General features: G+C 31.6%; 1 protein-coding gene across 1 annotated transcript in view; it reads left to right on the top strand.

Annotated features, from left to right (window-relative positions):
* The window catches only part of LOC134242258 (NFX1-type zinc finger-containing protein 1-like), a 28,340-nt gene extending 13,763 nt beyond the window's left edge, over positions 1-14,577 (top strand). Inside the window, exons 3-8 of the mRNA XM_062724344.1 lie at positions 1,865-2,065; positions 2,511-2,604; positions 3,685-3,719; positions 10,682-10,790; positions 11,906-12,059; positions 14,413-14,577. Coding sequence (XP_062580328.1) covers positions 1,865-2,065; positions 2,511-2,604; positions 3,685-3,719; positions 10,682-10,774 — 423 coding nt within the window. The 3' untranslated portion in view covers positions 10,775-10,790; positions 11,906-12,059; positions 14,413-14,577. The remainder of the gene's footprint in view (positions 1-1,864; positions 2,066-2,510; positions 2,605-3,684; positions 3,720-10,681; positions 10,791-11,905; positions 12,060-14,412) is intronic.
* The last annotated feature ends 85 nt before the right edge of the window (positions 14,578-14,662 follow it).

Here is a 14,662-nt window from a genome sequence, read left to right as displayed (position 1 = left end):
TTCAGACTGCTTAAAAGTCTAACTTGTTATATCTCTGAGTGAGCTAAATTGTGATGAAATTAAATGAATAATCTTGTGTCTACATGCATAGGCGTCGGAACGGGAGGGGGGAGGGTTAGGGGGTTGAGCCCCCCCCCCCACTTTTTTTGCAAAAAAAATTAAATAGGCATTGAAAATTGGGATTTACCTTTTTTTGGTTTAGCCCCTCACTTTCGATTAGACCTTTCAATTTCCTTCCGTAGCCCATGACATGTATATTATATCGAGTGAGTCATCTCTGGTGGTATCGCCGACATTAATGAACATCACTGCTGTCTTTGCTCATTACCGCTAAATTTTTGAAATTTTCATGCATTTGTATATACTACTTGTTAAATCTACCGGAATTTATTTCTTATAAACTGTGTGAGCATTTTTGTGAAAAATAAAAAAAAAATATTCAAACGATATTGTATACAATCTCTCAGATAAATTTTCCAGGATATTATTTTTGTTTAAAAAAATTTTTTAAATTAATTGTGATATAGAAGCAGGCATGTACATCATGTGAAAATTACTTCCAAATGTAACATTTGTTAAATTAGTCTGAAGATGTTTTCTAAAGAACCATTATTTGCCACAGCCCCCTTTAATAGCATCAACGTCCCCATTAAAAAAAAATTATATGGCCTTTTTTTTTTTAATTTGAAGTATTAATTCTTTGGGGGGGGGGGGGCTCAAAGATTTTTTCATTTATTTTCCCGACTCTCCCCTAAACATTAAATAAATTACACAATATGTCTTTAATGTCAAATATTTCTGTAAATAAGGACAGACGAAACGTTCCTCCAAATCTGTTTTGTATATCTTCGTAATATATGAAAAACATTCAAAACTTTAAAAACATTCTGATTTCTAAACCAGTTTCTAAACGTTTTTGAAAAATCCCAACACTTAAATATTTGAAATTGGAAAATTATTTTTCTTCCCCAAAGGATTACATAAGAAAAACTACCCCTGGTATCTTGCAGAAATGCCAGGTAAGGTACCTCAATTTTTTGTAAGTAAACATGTTTAAGTAGCAATACTTCAATGACAAACTCTTAGAAACAATTACATGTATCTATTATTAAGGAACGTCTTGTCTGTCCTTAAATAGAATTGACTCGTGTCATTATGGCTGTGACGGGGGCAAATCGTCATTTATGACGTTTATACAGACAAAATATATAGATCTCAGTTCGCGTTGTAAAATCTTGTTACAAAATTCAGATGTTTACTTTACCTTGTTATGCATCTGTTTTACGAAGAATATATTGATCTGACACTAAACTTTTTCAAATTCTTTGGACTCGCTAGACCTCAGCAAAATTTTAATCGTGAATGTGAACAAACCTGAACTTTAATTGTGGTAAAAGAATTTCTATTGTAAAATTTTCACTTTGGTTATGATGTTTTAGCATTCAAAATGATGTGTACATAACAAATGCGGAATTACATGCAGGCACAACCTCTATCAATACGTAAACATGGGATATTAAAAAAATCAAATGATCGGAATAGGTATCATCTTTCAGCAAAATTTATGTTCATTATTGGAAATGTCCAAGTGAAACTAAGCTCTGTGCTAAAAAGAGATATTCCTTTAATTTAAAAATATTTTAATGGCTTTAGATCGTATACTTAATAATGAAAAAAAAAATTGATAACGTTCATATTACAAAGGTGAGAAATGTCTGACTTGCAACTTGCATATTATGACGTTGTCTTTATCGTCGTTTTTCTCATTATGACGTCAAAGTACATAAGGGCCCTTTTCGCATGGGACGGCTCATATAATTAGTCTGATGCCCATTTGTAATTCAATATCTTTTTTATTTAACAGAAACCCGTAGTTGCAAAACTAGCATGTAACACCCTTTGGGCAAAAGAATCTGCGATGTGTATCAAGGAGGGCACCTCTGTTGCAGACCAGGACATTGTTTCCCTACTTTATCATGTTTTCTTTTCAATCACGAAAGGATCGTGTGAAGGAACTCTGTTGGAGCCATTCGTAACAATTATCGAAAAGGCCAATACCTTACAGGTATCAATATTTTTAACCAAGCTAAAATAAACAAAAATTCTAATATGTCTCTTAAATTGAACATTATTTAGCATTAAATTGTTATATCAGAAATTACATGTATGTAGTAATTAAAAAAATCTTTCCCATTGTTTGCTTAAAAACTGTTTGATTCTTTGAAAACCATTTTTAGGTTTCTAATCCATAAATTATGTGAATTATTATGTCTAAATATACTGCTTTATATTTGTTATGAATTCGATTTCATTATATCTGTTGCTATTAGGGATAAAATAAGAAATGCAAAGTTAGAATTTCAAAGTGTTCAAATATATAAAAGATACGGTTCAAATACAAAACTTTATTTCTGATTTTCATGAGTGAAACGTCTGATAATTAAACTTTGATAATAATTATGATTTATACTGCAATCACGATATATATATATATTTTATTTTCTTTTAAGAAATGTTTCCTTCCCACCATGGATGCAGTGGATTTGGATGAAATTCGTGCAGCTCTTGCAAATAAAACAGATTATGGGAACTTTCCAATTTTTAGTAAATTTAGGAAGCAATTACAATATATATATATATATATATATATATATATATATATATATATATATATATATATATATATATATATATATATATATATATATATATATATATATTATGTGAAAATAAAGCATTTCATAAATATCAATTTGAATTCATGTAAAAAATAAAACCCTTAAGCTATAGAATTAATTAAGGAATTAATTTCATAGCTACCGAAGTTATACTGTAAAACCTGGATAAATAAGGGACGTTAACGCGTTATAAACCTTGTTTATTAAAAATTATTTAAATTGAATCAAAAATTTTAAATAGAATTTGAATATATTTTAAATGTAACCTCAAACATGAAGTCATTGTGAAATATTTTAAATAATAGGCCAATTGAAAATAAAAACTACAACTTCCTGAGAAAATTTATGCAACATTTTTCTTTCTCCAAGATGGTAAAATTTTTTTAAAGAATTTAAATGCTTTTCTTCATTTTTCATTGAAATCAACTTTAGAAATAAATGAAATTTATCTTCTTCCTCTCTAAAAAGATTGGAAAATTTTATTGAAGCGGCATTAAAAAAAACATAAACTGCTCCTGCACAGGTAATACCAGTTTAAATCGGGTAGCTATTCAAATTCATTCCTTTTAATCTAATTTTTCAATAATTAAGTAAAGAAAACAAGACATTTTTACTCTCTAAAATGCCTTCAAATTGTACTTGTAAATGTAACGTTTTGTGACTCAAGTCATTGTGACACAGGCAAATATATCGGTCAGGCAGTATATGCCTTGCTTATGTAAAATACAATATAAAATCAAATTTTTATTCAATCAAAATTAAATTATTTTAAGATCAGCAAAAATCAGGACGTACATGTATCCACCCCTACACGATTGTAATAAGAATCCTATTTTTATTTTCATTTTTAACTGAAAGTGATTGCTTAGAACATGTTTTAATGACAAAATATTTTCTTGAAAGTAATCTTTAACAGAACTATAATAATGATTAGTGAAAAAGCATCATTGAAAGAATTTATTTTTAATCTAAGAACAGTTTTCAACGTTTTTATCAAATATTTCAGAATGCCCAAATGGACATGTTTATCTTGTTGGAAATGTAAGTATCTATGATAACCCGAAATTTATTAACATGCCTCACATAAAACTCACTCATACTTATTTTATAGCCAATACAGACAGAGAAATAGAGTTCTTCATATGTTGTTCTATAACGATTTTATACATGAAATATATGGAGATAACAAACAGTATTCAAGCTCAAAAGAACATCGAACAATACAAAATAAGAGCAGAGCAAACATGGACACCCAAAACATCAGAGGTGGGATCAGGTACCATGGAGGTGTGAGCATCCCCTGCCAACCGGAAAACAAATAATTATATGATGACTAAATTTAATGTATTAAACTTCCGAGTTTAAATAATGCATTATGATGACTAGATACAGGAGTTTAAATGTTATTCTGAAAAAGTTAAATAAACTAATTAGATATTTTCTTATACACATTAACATTTATGCAACATTTTTGTGTGAGGGAGGGCGTATGTGTGTGTGAAGGTGTGAGTGTGTCTGAGAGAGGGTGTGTGTGTGTGTGCGGGAGAGAGAGGGTGCGTGTATGTGTTTTAGGGAGGTGTAAGGGTGTGTATGAGAGGGTGTGAGGGAGACTGGGTTTGTGTGTGTGTGTGTGTGTGTGTGTGTAAAGCAGAGAGAGGGCGTGTGATTATAAATATGTGTATGTTTTTATCTATAAGCTAGAAACACAGAAAAAGAAAAAAACAGATGATTATGAGAAAATACTCCATTAGCATAAAGTTTTTGACACTATTCTTAACACTTCAAGAAGCAAATACTAAAGCACAAAACAAATTCAATGTTTTCTTCAGTATTGTTTTTGTACTTGGATGTATATTACCTTTACTACTAAGCCATATAATCATTTGTCCTTATGAAGATATTTTAAACTTTATTTCCCACGACGCTGCTTTGAATAAAGAAAAAAAATTGAGAATGCAATTTCCATTTTTTTTTAAATGCTTGTGAATCTTCATTTATTTATTTTTGATTTCGAAAGAAAGTGCAGAGATGTCAAGGGTGTGTTCATTTATATAAATTGGTAAAGATCCTCCAATAAAACTAGTGTCCAAATAACTGTATCTCACTTCTATTCTCAATGACCGTGTAGTGCAGGGAAGCGCTGTGAGAATTCCATCGGCATCGAAAGTTAGATAGCCAAGCGGTCTAACGTGCTGTTCTATATGAGCCTGATAATGCAGACCAAAAATAAATAAAGAAAAAACGAAGTTATTAAATATAGAAAAACAAAAATTTTAAATAAAAAAAACGAAATTAATATATAAAGAAAAACGAAATCATTAAATAAAGAAAAACGAAATCATTAAATAAAGAATAACGAAATTATTAAATAAATCATTTCTTTTTTCTTTATAAACAGTATTAGTTCGTTTTTATTTATATATTAATTTCGTTTTTCAAGTAGAAAACTGAAACTAAAATAAGGAATTTATAGATGTGCATGGTAAGGGCCTGAACCCATAAATCATTAGCGCACGCGTCTGATAGATCTGATTTTGTTTTGACAATAAACAAGTGTTATTTACGGATGCATTTCTGTAAAGGATTCATAAACTTTTCAATTTTGTTTATGGGAAATTGTTGCTGTGTTGAATCCTGCTTGTATAAATTAATGACATTCCAATAGAGCTCATAAACCGCTAGAAGGTCATGACCTTGCAAATCGTATTACTGAATTCCCCCGAACTTAACCTAACGTCCTATCTGTGTACCCATAAATCTTAGATTGTTGAGACTATAAAGAGAAAAATGATTTGACTACTTTGTGGGATTTGTTTTGTGCAAGTGTGTGCATCATTTGTTCACAAATATCACCGACTTGTACATTTAAATACACAGATTGAGAGTTATGTGAGAACAAGTACTATATAGTAGTTAGTATCACTGACTTATAAATAGTACAGATTGAGAGTTTGACAGTTTGAGAGTTTATAATAAGTGAAAACAAGTACTAGTAGCCAGTACATCACTTCTCATTATGCTTTGATAAAAAGACCAAGAATCAGAAGGGTTTTGCTTTATTTCTAATATAGAAAACAGTAATTAAAATTAACGTATTATAACCACTTTGACTTGTTTTAATTTTTGCACTTCTTCTCTTTAAACATTTTTTTATAATATCAAACAAACCCTTGAAGTCCGAGCGGTAACTTATTATTTTACAGCATTTCCTAAAGCATTTATTGTGCGATAATTGAATAATGAGCCATTGGAAGTTCCTTAATGCTACACTGTTATAAACAACGGAATCTTTACATTCATGTTTATCTTAAATATTTGAGCAATTTATTTGGATAATCTCATTTATGTTTCCTGTCCAGTTTCATTATATGCTGATCATTAGACCTTTCGAACATAGGTTTTAAAGTGTAGGTGTCGGGGTATAAATAGCAGCCAATGAGAAAAATGGAGGAAATTTCAACTTTCTTGCCACTCTTCACTTCGCAGGAGATTTTTTTGAAATTATATCTATACCGTCAATATACACCTTCCGAAAGTTGTTGAGTCATCTAACTAAGTTATCAGATGTGTTTTTGGATGATTAAAATACAGTGTAAAAAAATTAATACAGTCTATAATATTCATTTAAAATTCTGAGGCGATCGAAATTTCAAATTTCTTTGGAGGATGGACAGCTGCTGAATGTTTACATTTACACCGGAAATGCTCGTCGCTATTGACGCATGCTAAAATGGCCGCCATATTCTTCCCTAAAAGAAAGACAAAGATACTCCAAAATAATCCTCAATCCTTTTTATTATCCTTTCCTCGAGTAATAAATTAGAATCAAAGCCCGTGATTAGATCATAGATAGTGTAAACAATTATCACTTTGGGTCAGTCATGCTGTTTCAGTCACTTAGTGAAGCATCACATCGGCGAGATAACAAGGATTATCAGCGTAAACACGTGTCTGTGGCTGCCAGAAGGTTAGACCCAGTAAACAATCAAATAAAAAATGGAAAACAAAATAAAAGAAAATATCACAATTATTAAGTCACACTATTTAAAAAGAGTCTTGGAATTTTTTTTCTTTTAGTTCCAACATGCCCCATGTATGGCTTTTTTTTTGGTTGGAAACCAATACCTTACAAGTTTAAAACCATTCTGGTAAAATACCCGACATGGCACACAGTGTTTCGTAATCTTGGATCGTTAGTAAAGCAGTTCTTTTCCTAGCTATATATCTCTCATCCAAAAACACACCTCTATGGAAAAGCATAGCCCAAAAAGTTTTGATTTCTTTTCAAAGGGAACTGTTCCGTGTGTTTGGTGGCACAGGTTCCGATGCCCACCACATTTGTATATTTGTTCATCAGTTATGCATGGTTTACATAAACAATTTTGACATTCTTCACAGTCTTCATTTTGCGGGATGTTGTATGTCCTTTAAAAATTCACGCCCTCCTCCTCATTGTTATCAGTTTCTCCATTCATCTCATCTAAATCCCAGTTATTAAAATTAAAGAATTGATAATGGCTTCCCTTTGTTCTGAATTTATCTCAATAAAATAACACTTTTCTCTTCTTGTTCCTCCTTTTTGCTAAATTGAGACCGCGTTTTTTTTTTGGAGGGAAGTTTTGCGGGGGAGAGGCTTTTGGGGGACTCAGGATTTCATTTAATTTACTATAATTAACTATTTTTTTATTTATTGATAAAACTGGATATTATAAAAGTAGATGATGAATTCAATAAATTATACATATGTATATTTTGGGGGATATGCTTGTTTTTCTCTCATGCACATGTTTTAGGGATGTTCCCCACTGAGCCTTCTTATCCTGCTCTGTATCACAGCTAGGCTGATTTATTGACATTTGGCGGGAGGTCCCTCCATGTGTCTGTGGAAGTTGGTAATTCCATCTGAAACCTAAACAGGGGTAGTGGGGGCAACCACGTTGTTATTATTCTGTCATTAATGTAAATAAAACTATTCCCACAAAATTTATAAAATCTTCTTTTTAATTAGTAAAGTGCTAATAAATTTTAAAAGCGTTAATTATTATTCACAAAGTTGTCAATGTTTTCTTTATTAGATAACAACTTGTTAAAAAATGGTACAGTCCACTGAAATATGACCCCCTTTAGATAGATAATGTATATTATATATTATAAAGATACAAGCAGGAGTAATTCAAAGAATAATCGTCATTAACTAAGCTTTATTAATACTGGGAAACTATTTATATCATGGCTGAAAACAAACGAAAGCGCCTCCAACTTTTAAGTTAGAAATACCAGCTAATGAAGACAAGAAAATTAATATTATGCAAAGTCTTTAGGAAGTCAGGGAAATGTTAGTAAACAACTGGGAGACCTGTCAACAATGCCGACATCATTGAAAATTTTGCTACCTGGAAGAAGTCAGTAGCCAAGAGATCATCCCAAAACACCTGGAACTTATATTAATGTTAAGAAAAGTCAGGTGAACCAGGACTTCTTTGTGACATCGCTGCCTTCTGTGAAAAAACTCATGGATGTAGCTGCTGTACATGGGAAACATTGTGGAGGAAAATTGGAGGTAAAAAGGCAACAAAACGGGGACATGTCATTCTTTGAAATGTGTTGTTCGAGAACCGATCGTCCTAAACACAGGTATATTTGGGCATTTTACCATACCTTCCGAACGGAAAGTATCTTATCAATGAAAGAATTAATCATGCTTTCTTGTGTAGTGGAATGCTGCCATCCTGTTATTCTAGATTTTGCAGAGAAGCAGGAATCGGTGTTCTTTCTGTAGAAAAACGGAATTCGTTTTTTAAAATGTACAAGACATTTGTCCAGCAAGAGTACGAAGACTCTATTCACACCGCTTTACTAGAGGAAGTGGGACTATATGACAATTTAGACGGCATTGACATCATAACTACCAAGGCTGGGGGGCGGAAAAATCCCAGGACACCAGTGTGGTAGCAAAAGGAGAAAAAACGCATAAAGTTCTCAACTGTGTGCATGTTGCGACCACTGATGATCCAGTTACCCAGAGACATGAAAAAATTGGAACTGAAAAAATTTACAGGATCTTGACAGCAAACAAGTTTCTGTCAACGTCCACACGCATGACAGAAATATTAATTAACAAACTAGTCAGGGAACGTGAAAATGGATTTACCTGCAACCAAAACGACATTTGGCATGGCATAAAAAATATTAAGAAGGCCATGTCCACCATTTCAAGAAGACCACGGTACAGAGAAGGTAAAACGTGGTCCGAGGAAATTTACGACAAACCGGATGCCGTTTCTACACATTTCTACTGGGCCATCAAACACTGTGGTGGAGACTGGGTACGCTCAGAGAGATGTTAGACAATATCATAGATCACTATAAAAAAAACCATGAAAGATGTCATTCTTCCTCAAGATGTAAAGTGGATCCAAACTACGAATCTTCCCGAGTGGTGATTCAAAACCCTGTTGAAAAAACTTTTAAAAAGGTGTTATAATCAATTCAGTGATCTATAAAAATCCGGATGATTTTCGATTAGGACTATACTTATTTTGTTGAGAGTTTTAATAACACTTTAAATATATATGAGGATAAAAGGATTGCTTTTGGAAGTGAACATATAAAGTGCGAGCATTCCTTGGTACGTGTCACTGGAATGAAAATGTGGGAAGACATTACTTCTATCACTTACACACGTAATCCTAAAACCCCACGTAAGCAACTTGGGAAAAAGAACTATAAAAAAAAAAAATTTTCATTCAGGAAAAACATTTGGTGGCGTTACATAAAACATGTCTTTTCTAAACGTAGAAATAATTAAAATATCTATTATATTTGCACAATCTTTGTTGTCTTATTTTAAGCACGTGTAAGTAGCAAGCTGCTATCTATTAAAGCATAACTCTGCAGTCTTATCAGATGGGAGGTGTGGCCACTCCCAAATATGCTTAATTGCTGTCCGTGTGGATATTTATCTAGGTCAGATCCGGCCTTTAAGAAAGCTAAATAATGTTAACCATTTGTTAACGTCAATATCTCACCGAGTTCTGCCCAAAATTTCAGACTGGTCGAAGTTCACATTAATCATGTTAATTTAAGATGAAAACATAAATTAACATTATTTAGATACCATGGGTTAAATTCTCCCCCATTCATGTATTAAAATAGTTATGTATTTGATATGGGAGGAGGTGAGTGTAAAGGAAAAACCACACTCGTTTATTGTCGAAACAAAATCAGGTTTATCAGACAAGTGCGCTAATGATTTATGGGTTGGCCCTTTCCCTGCACATCTGTAAATTCCGTATTTTAGTTTCAGTTTTCTACTTTAAAAACGAAATTAATATGTAAAGAAAAAGAAATTCTTAAATGAAGAAAAACAAAAATTTTTTTTCATAAATTCGTTTTCCTTTATCTAATAATTTCGTTTTTTATATATATATAAATTTCTTTTTTCTTTATTTAATAATTTCGTTTTTCTTTATATATTGATTTTGTTTCTCTTTATTTATTGATTTCGCTTTTCTTTATTTAATACTTTCGTATTTCTTTATTTGATAATTTCGTTTTTCTTTTTATAATAATTTCATTTTTTTAATTTAATAATTTAGGTTTTCTGTATTTTATTTATTTCGTTTTTCTTTAGTTATTTTTGGTTTGCACTATTTGGCTTCCGTATTGTTCTGGTACTGGTAGGAGACAGATTTCTTTCTTTAATAGTGTTCTTAAAAATTTCCAATTCAAAATGTAACTAAGTATGTAAATATATAGTGTTTAGTAGTTTAGTAGTAGTGCTAGTTGTTTTTGTTTCTCTTTTTCCTTTGTTCTTATGACTTTTTAAACTTTTTTCTTTGTCCTGAGGAAGGGACAGTGCTTTATATAAATAAATAAATAAATATATATATATATATATATATATATATATATATATATATATATATATATATATATATATATATATATATATATATATATATATATCAGCGATATGTTACATAACCTGTTTTTCTTCCTAGTGTGGAAATCCAGTTTTTGGTCAGACAACTTGTCCCGAATGTGGTGCAAAGATTGGAGGGAAGCCTACAACGAATTGGAAGAAGGCAATGTAAAAATTGATGTACAAGAGTAAGTATATTTATTTTAAAAAAAAATAAAAATTCTATTCAAAAGGTTAAATTTGTTAAAAGATGCCTTTTATCAAGCAAATATCGCACATGTATTTGTTATTTGATTCGTGCGAACTGCAAAGCTTAAATGGATTTCTTTGCAATCCAAATACATCTAATTTGGCCTATTTTTTTTCAAAAACAAACTTTTAATATATTACTCTTCGATTAATCGTTGCACTGATAATTATGTATCTCAATGTAGTCTTTTTGCATGATGAATTGTATAATATTCAGACTAAAACTGTATTTGTGGTAGCTTTTTGAAAGTATTTCACAGAAATTACTATTTTTGGTACAGTAACCATGGCAACACCATTCATTGAAATCAAACAACGGTATACAGAATTATGTATCTTTGTGTTTGTGTGCCAAGTTATATTGATTTTAAACTAAAACTCTAAGAGGAGTAGCATTTTAAATGTATTTTAAAGAAATTTTACTCATATGGAGACGCAATTTAAACCAGAACTCTCTGTCGAGACTTTAGCTCTACTGGTTTGTACTTATAACAAAAGATGTGAAAAGAAGCCATTGCCATCAGACCAAAACTGAAGAAGTAGCGTTTTAAAGGAATTTCACAAACATTTCTGTTTTTAGTAACCATGGCAAGATCGTTCATCGAAATCAAAACCCGATAAATAGAATTATATATCTTAGTGTAGTCTATTTGTGTGCCAAGTTATATTGAAATAAAACCAAAACTGTAGGAAGAGTAACAATTTGAAAGAATTTCACAGAAATTTCTATTTTTTAGTGACCACAGCAACATCGTTCATCGAAATCAAAACCCGATACACAGAATTATATATCTTAGTGTTGTCTACTTGTGTGCCAAGTTATATTGTAATCAGACCAGAATTGTAGGAGGAGGAGAATTTTGAAAAAAATTGTTTACAGACGGACAGGCAGACAGACAGACGGACGGACGACGGACGCATTATTATCGCAAAGTTCTTCTGGTCTGACAGAGAGCTAAAAATTCGCTATCAACGTACAAGCAACAATAAGGTTATAATCATTCATTCATCATTCAAGCTTTTCCTCTCGATAATTTACCAACTCAATTTTCAGATTTGACGAACAATATATGGGACATATTTTTGGACGAGCTGAATCAAGAGAAGATGTACCTACAGCTCAGCGTGAGCTATCGTCTGTGAACTGTTCTATTCTTCGATTTATTTTGCATTCATCTCTCTACATAGCATCAAGTCATACTCCAGAGGTAAAAAAAATATGGACATCAAGAAGATGCTTGAGTTTCTGATTGACAATATCTATGTGGTTTTTGGAGACCAGGTATTCCAACAATCTATTGGAATTCCCATGGGTACAAATTGCGCTCCGTTATTAGCTTATTTTTATATTCATATGAAGCAGAATTTATGCAAAATCTTATGCGTGAAAAAGAAGAAAACACTTGCTGTGGCCTTCAACTCGACATTTAGATATATCGACGACGTATTGTCAATTAATAATGATAATTTCCATTCCTACGTCGATACGATATATCCTGGTGAACTTGAGATAAAAGATACCCCAGAATCCGACACTTCTGCTTCATACTTGGATATTTTACTTGAAAAAGACACTAATGGTAATCTAACAACCAAGCTATGTGATAAACGTGATGACTTTAACTTTTCTATCGTCAACTTCCCTTACTTATGCAGCAATATACCTTCATCACCTGCATACGGAGTATATATATCTCAGTTGATTCGATACGCAAGAGCGTGCTCTACGTATGAACAATTTCCTAAACGAGGTATATTATTGACAAGCAAGTTGATGAAACAAGAATATCAACAGTCTCGTTTAAAGTCATCATTTCGTAAATTCTATGGTCGATACAATGACCTTGTCAGCAAATACAATTTATCATTGAGTCAAATGCTGACTGACGTTTTTCATACCAATTGTTAGTCCATTATTTATACACTGAATCTGACGACGGATTTTTTCCGTTATTTCCTGATCATGGCAACGAGCACACGGCGGGTGTGACCGGTCGGCAGGGGATGCTCACTCCTCCATGGCACCTGATCCCACCTCTGATGTTTCGGAGGTCCGTGTTGCTCTGCTCTTATTTTGTATATTGTTTAATGGACGTTGAGATTGAATACTGTTCGTTATCTCCATATCCTTCATGGAAAAGTATTTTCATATTTAAGTTGTATCCAAAATATTTCTAAACTGATAATTGCAAGATTATTGATTGTTTTAATTATATAATATACCATTTACTTAGAAAGTTTCCAGCAAGAATTATGTTTTCTAAAAATTTTACCAGTAAAGGCCAGACGATACGTACCTAAATAAAACATAATTTTTTCTTGCAATTGAATTATTGAGGCACCTCATCAGTTATTTGTATAATAAAACATATGGAGATCAAAATCAGTATTCAAGATCAAAAATTCATAATACAAAAAAGGAGCAGAGCTAACACGGACTTCCAAACCATTAGCGATGGGACCTGGTGCCAGGAAGGAGGGCACATCCCCTGCCGACCGGTCACACCCGCCGTGTGCTCATGGTCATGATCGGTAATCACTAACAAATCCGTCGTAAATTCAGTGTATAAGATATTCGATGATGGTGAATCTATTTGTATATAATCCTTTTGGAAAGAACTTTTAAAAATTATCAATAAAAAAAAAACCGAATAATACATGTGCATCTTTTACAAAGACAATTAGAAACAGGTTTAGAAATCAAAATGTTATTACATGTACGATTTTAAATATTTTGTATACATATGAAAGATTTACAAAACAGATGTCCGAGAAATAAACCTTAAGATTACAAGGTGCAATACACATGAAAATCAACACATTTTATATTTTTAAAAACCACAGGAATTAAGTTTCCAATAGTATCACAAATTGAAAGCATATTTTTCTTGTATATTGAATTATCAGGTGTATAGACATTCAGAGAGTATACATAGGGTAAAAGCGATTTAAAACCGTATTGACGAGACAGCATGACACATATCATTAAAACAGATTTCATAAAACTTTCCGATAGAATTAATAATTCTTTACTTCTCATAAATATGTAAACCTTCAAAACATTATACGTTTCTTAAGTAAATAATTTTGATTATTTGAAAAAAAAAATTATCCATGGACCATATATACACATTTTGTAACGTTTTAAGGGTACCATGTTACATGCTATTCAAACATAAAACTTATTCTAAACAAAACAAAATGGTTAAAAAATATAGCATGGTTGGCTTTCTATCTTGTAAAAATCATAAGGAAGAAAAAATAGGACACCCCTAAATAAAAATAGACCGTGAATATGCACATTTTCATACCAAATTTCTCTTTGGACCCCAATAAACGAAATGTCAACATGTTTCCTTACAATTTTTTAAAAATTTTCTGAATCAGATTAAGAGGTAAAAGCATAATAATATGTCGGAAAAGTAATTTTGTTTTTATTTTAAATTGCCTTTAACTCAAACCAACATTTATAAACTGAATTTTTCTTTGAAATTTATAGGAAAAGTTCATACGCACAGCAGCACTGTAAAATTAAAGCAAAAAAATATTATAAATTTTCAGGCTGTTAATGCTATCATTAAACCAAGGATAGAAGTAACTGCCGTTCTTCCCTTTATAATGGACCACATCAAAAAAGACTTGACGAAAATAAAAAGCTACTGGAAGTAGCGAAGATGATGTGTACCTTCTGTTGCACAGAATATGTACAAGTTTTACAGAAAAGCATGAAAGTTTGTATACAGATGCAATTCGTATTCGAAATTTTTCTTTAAAAAAAATGGCTGAAAAGCAATTACGTTCATTTTTTAAA

Source organism: Saccostrea cucullata, unplaced genomic scaffold, assembly GCF_032062105.1.
Source record: "Saccostrea cucullata isolate Sc308-1 unplaced genomic scaffold, CSIRO_AGI_Scuc_v1 ctg2661, whole genome shotgun sequence".
Classification (NCBI taxonomy): Eukaryota; Metazoa; Mollusca; class Bivalvia; order Ostreida; family Ostreidae; genus Saccostrea; species Saccostrea cuccullata.
The sequence above is the reverse complement of the archived record's forward strand: the minus strand, read 5'-3'. Positions and strand labels throughout refer to the sequence as shown.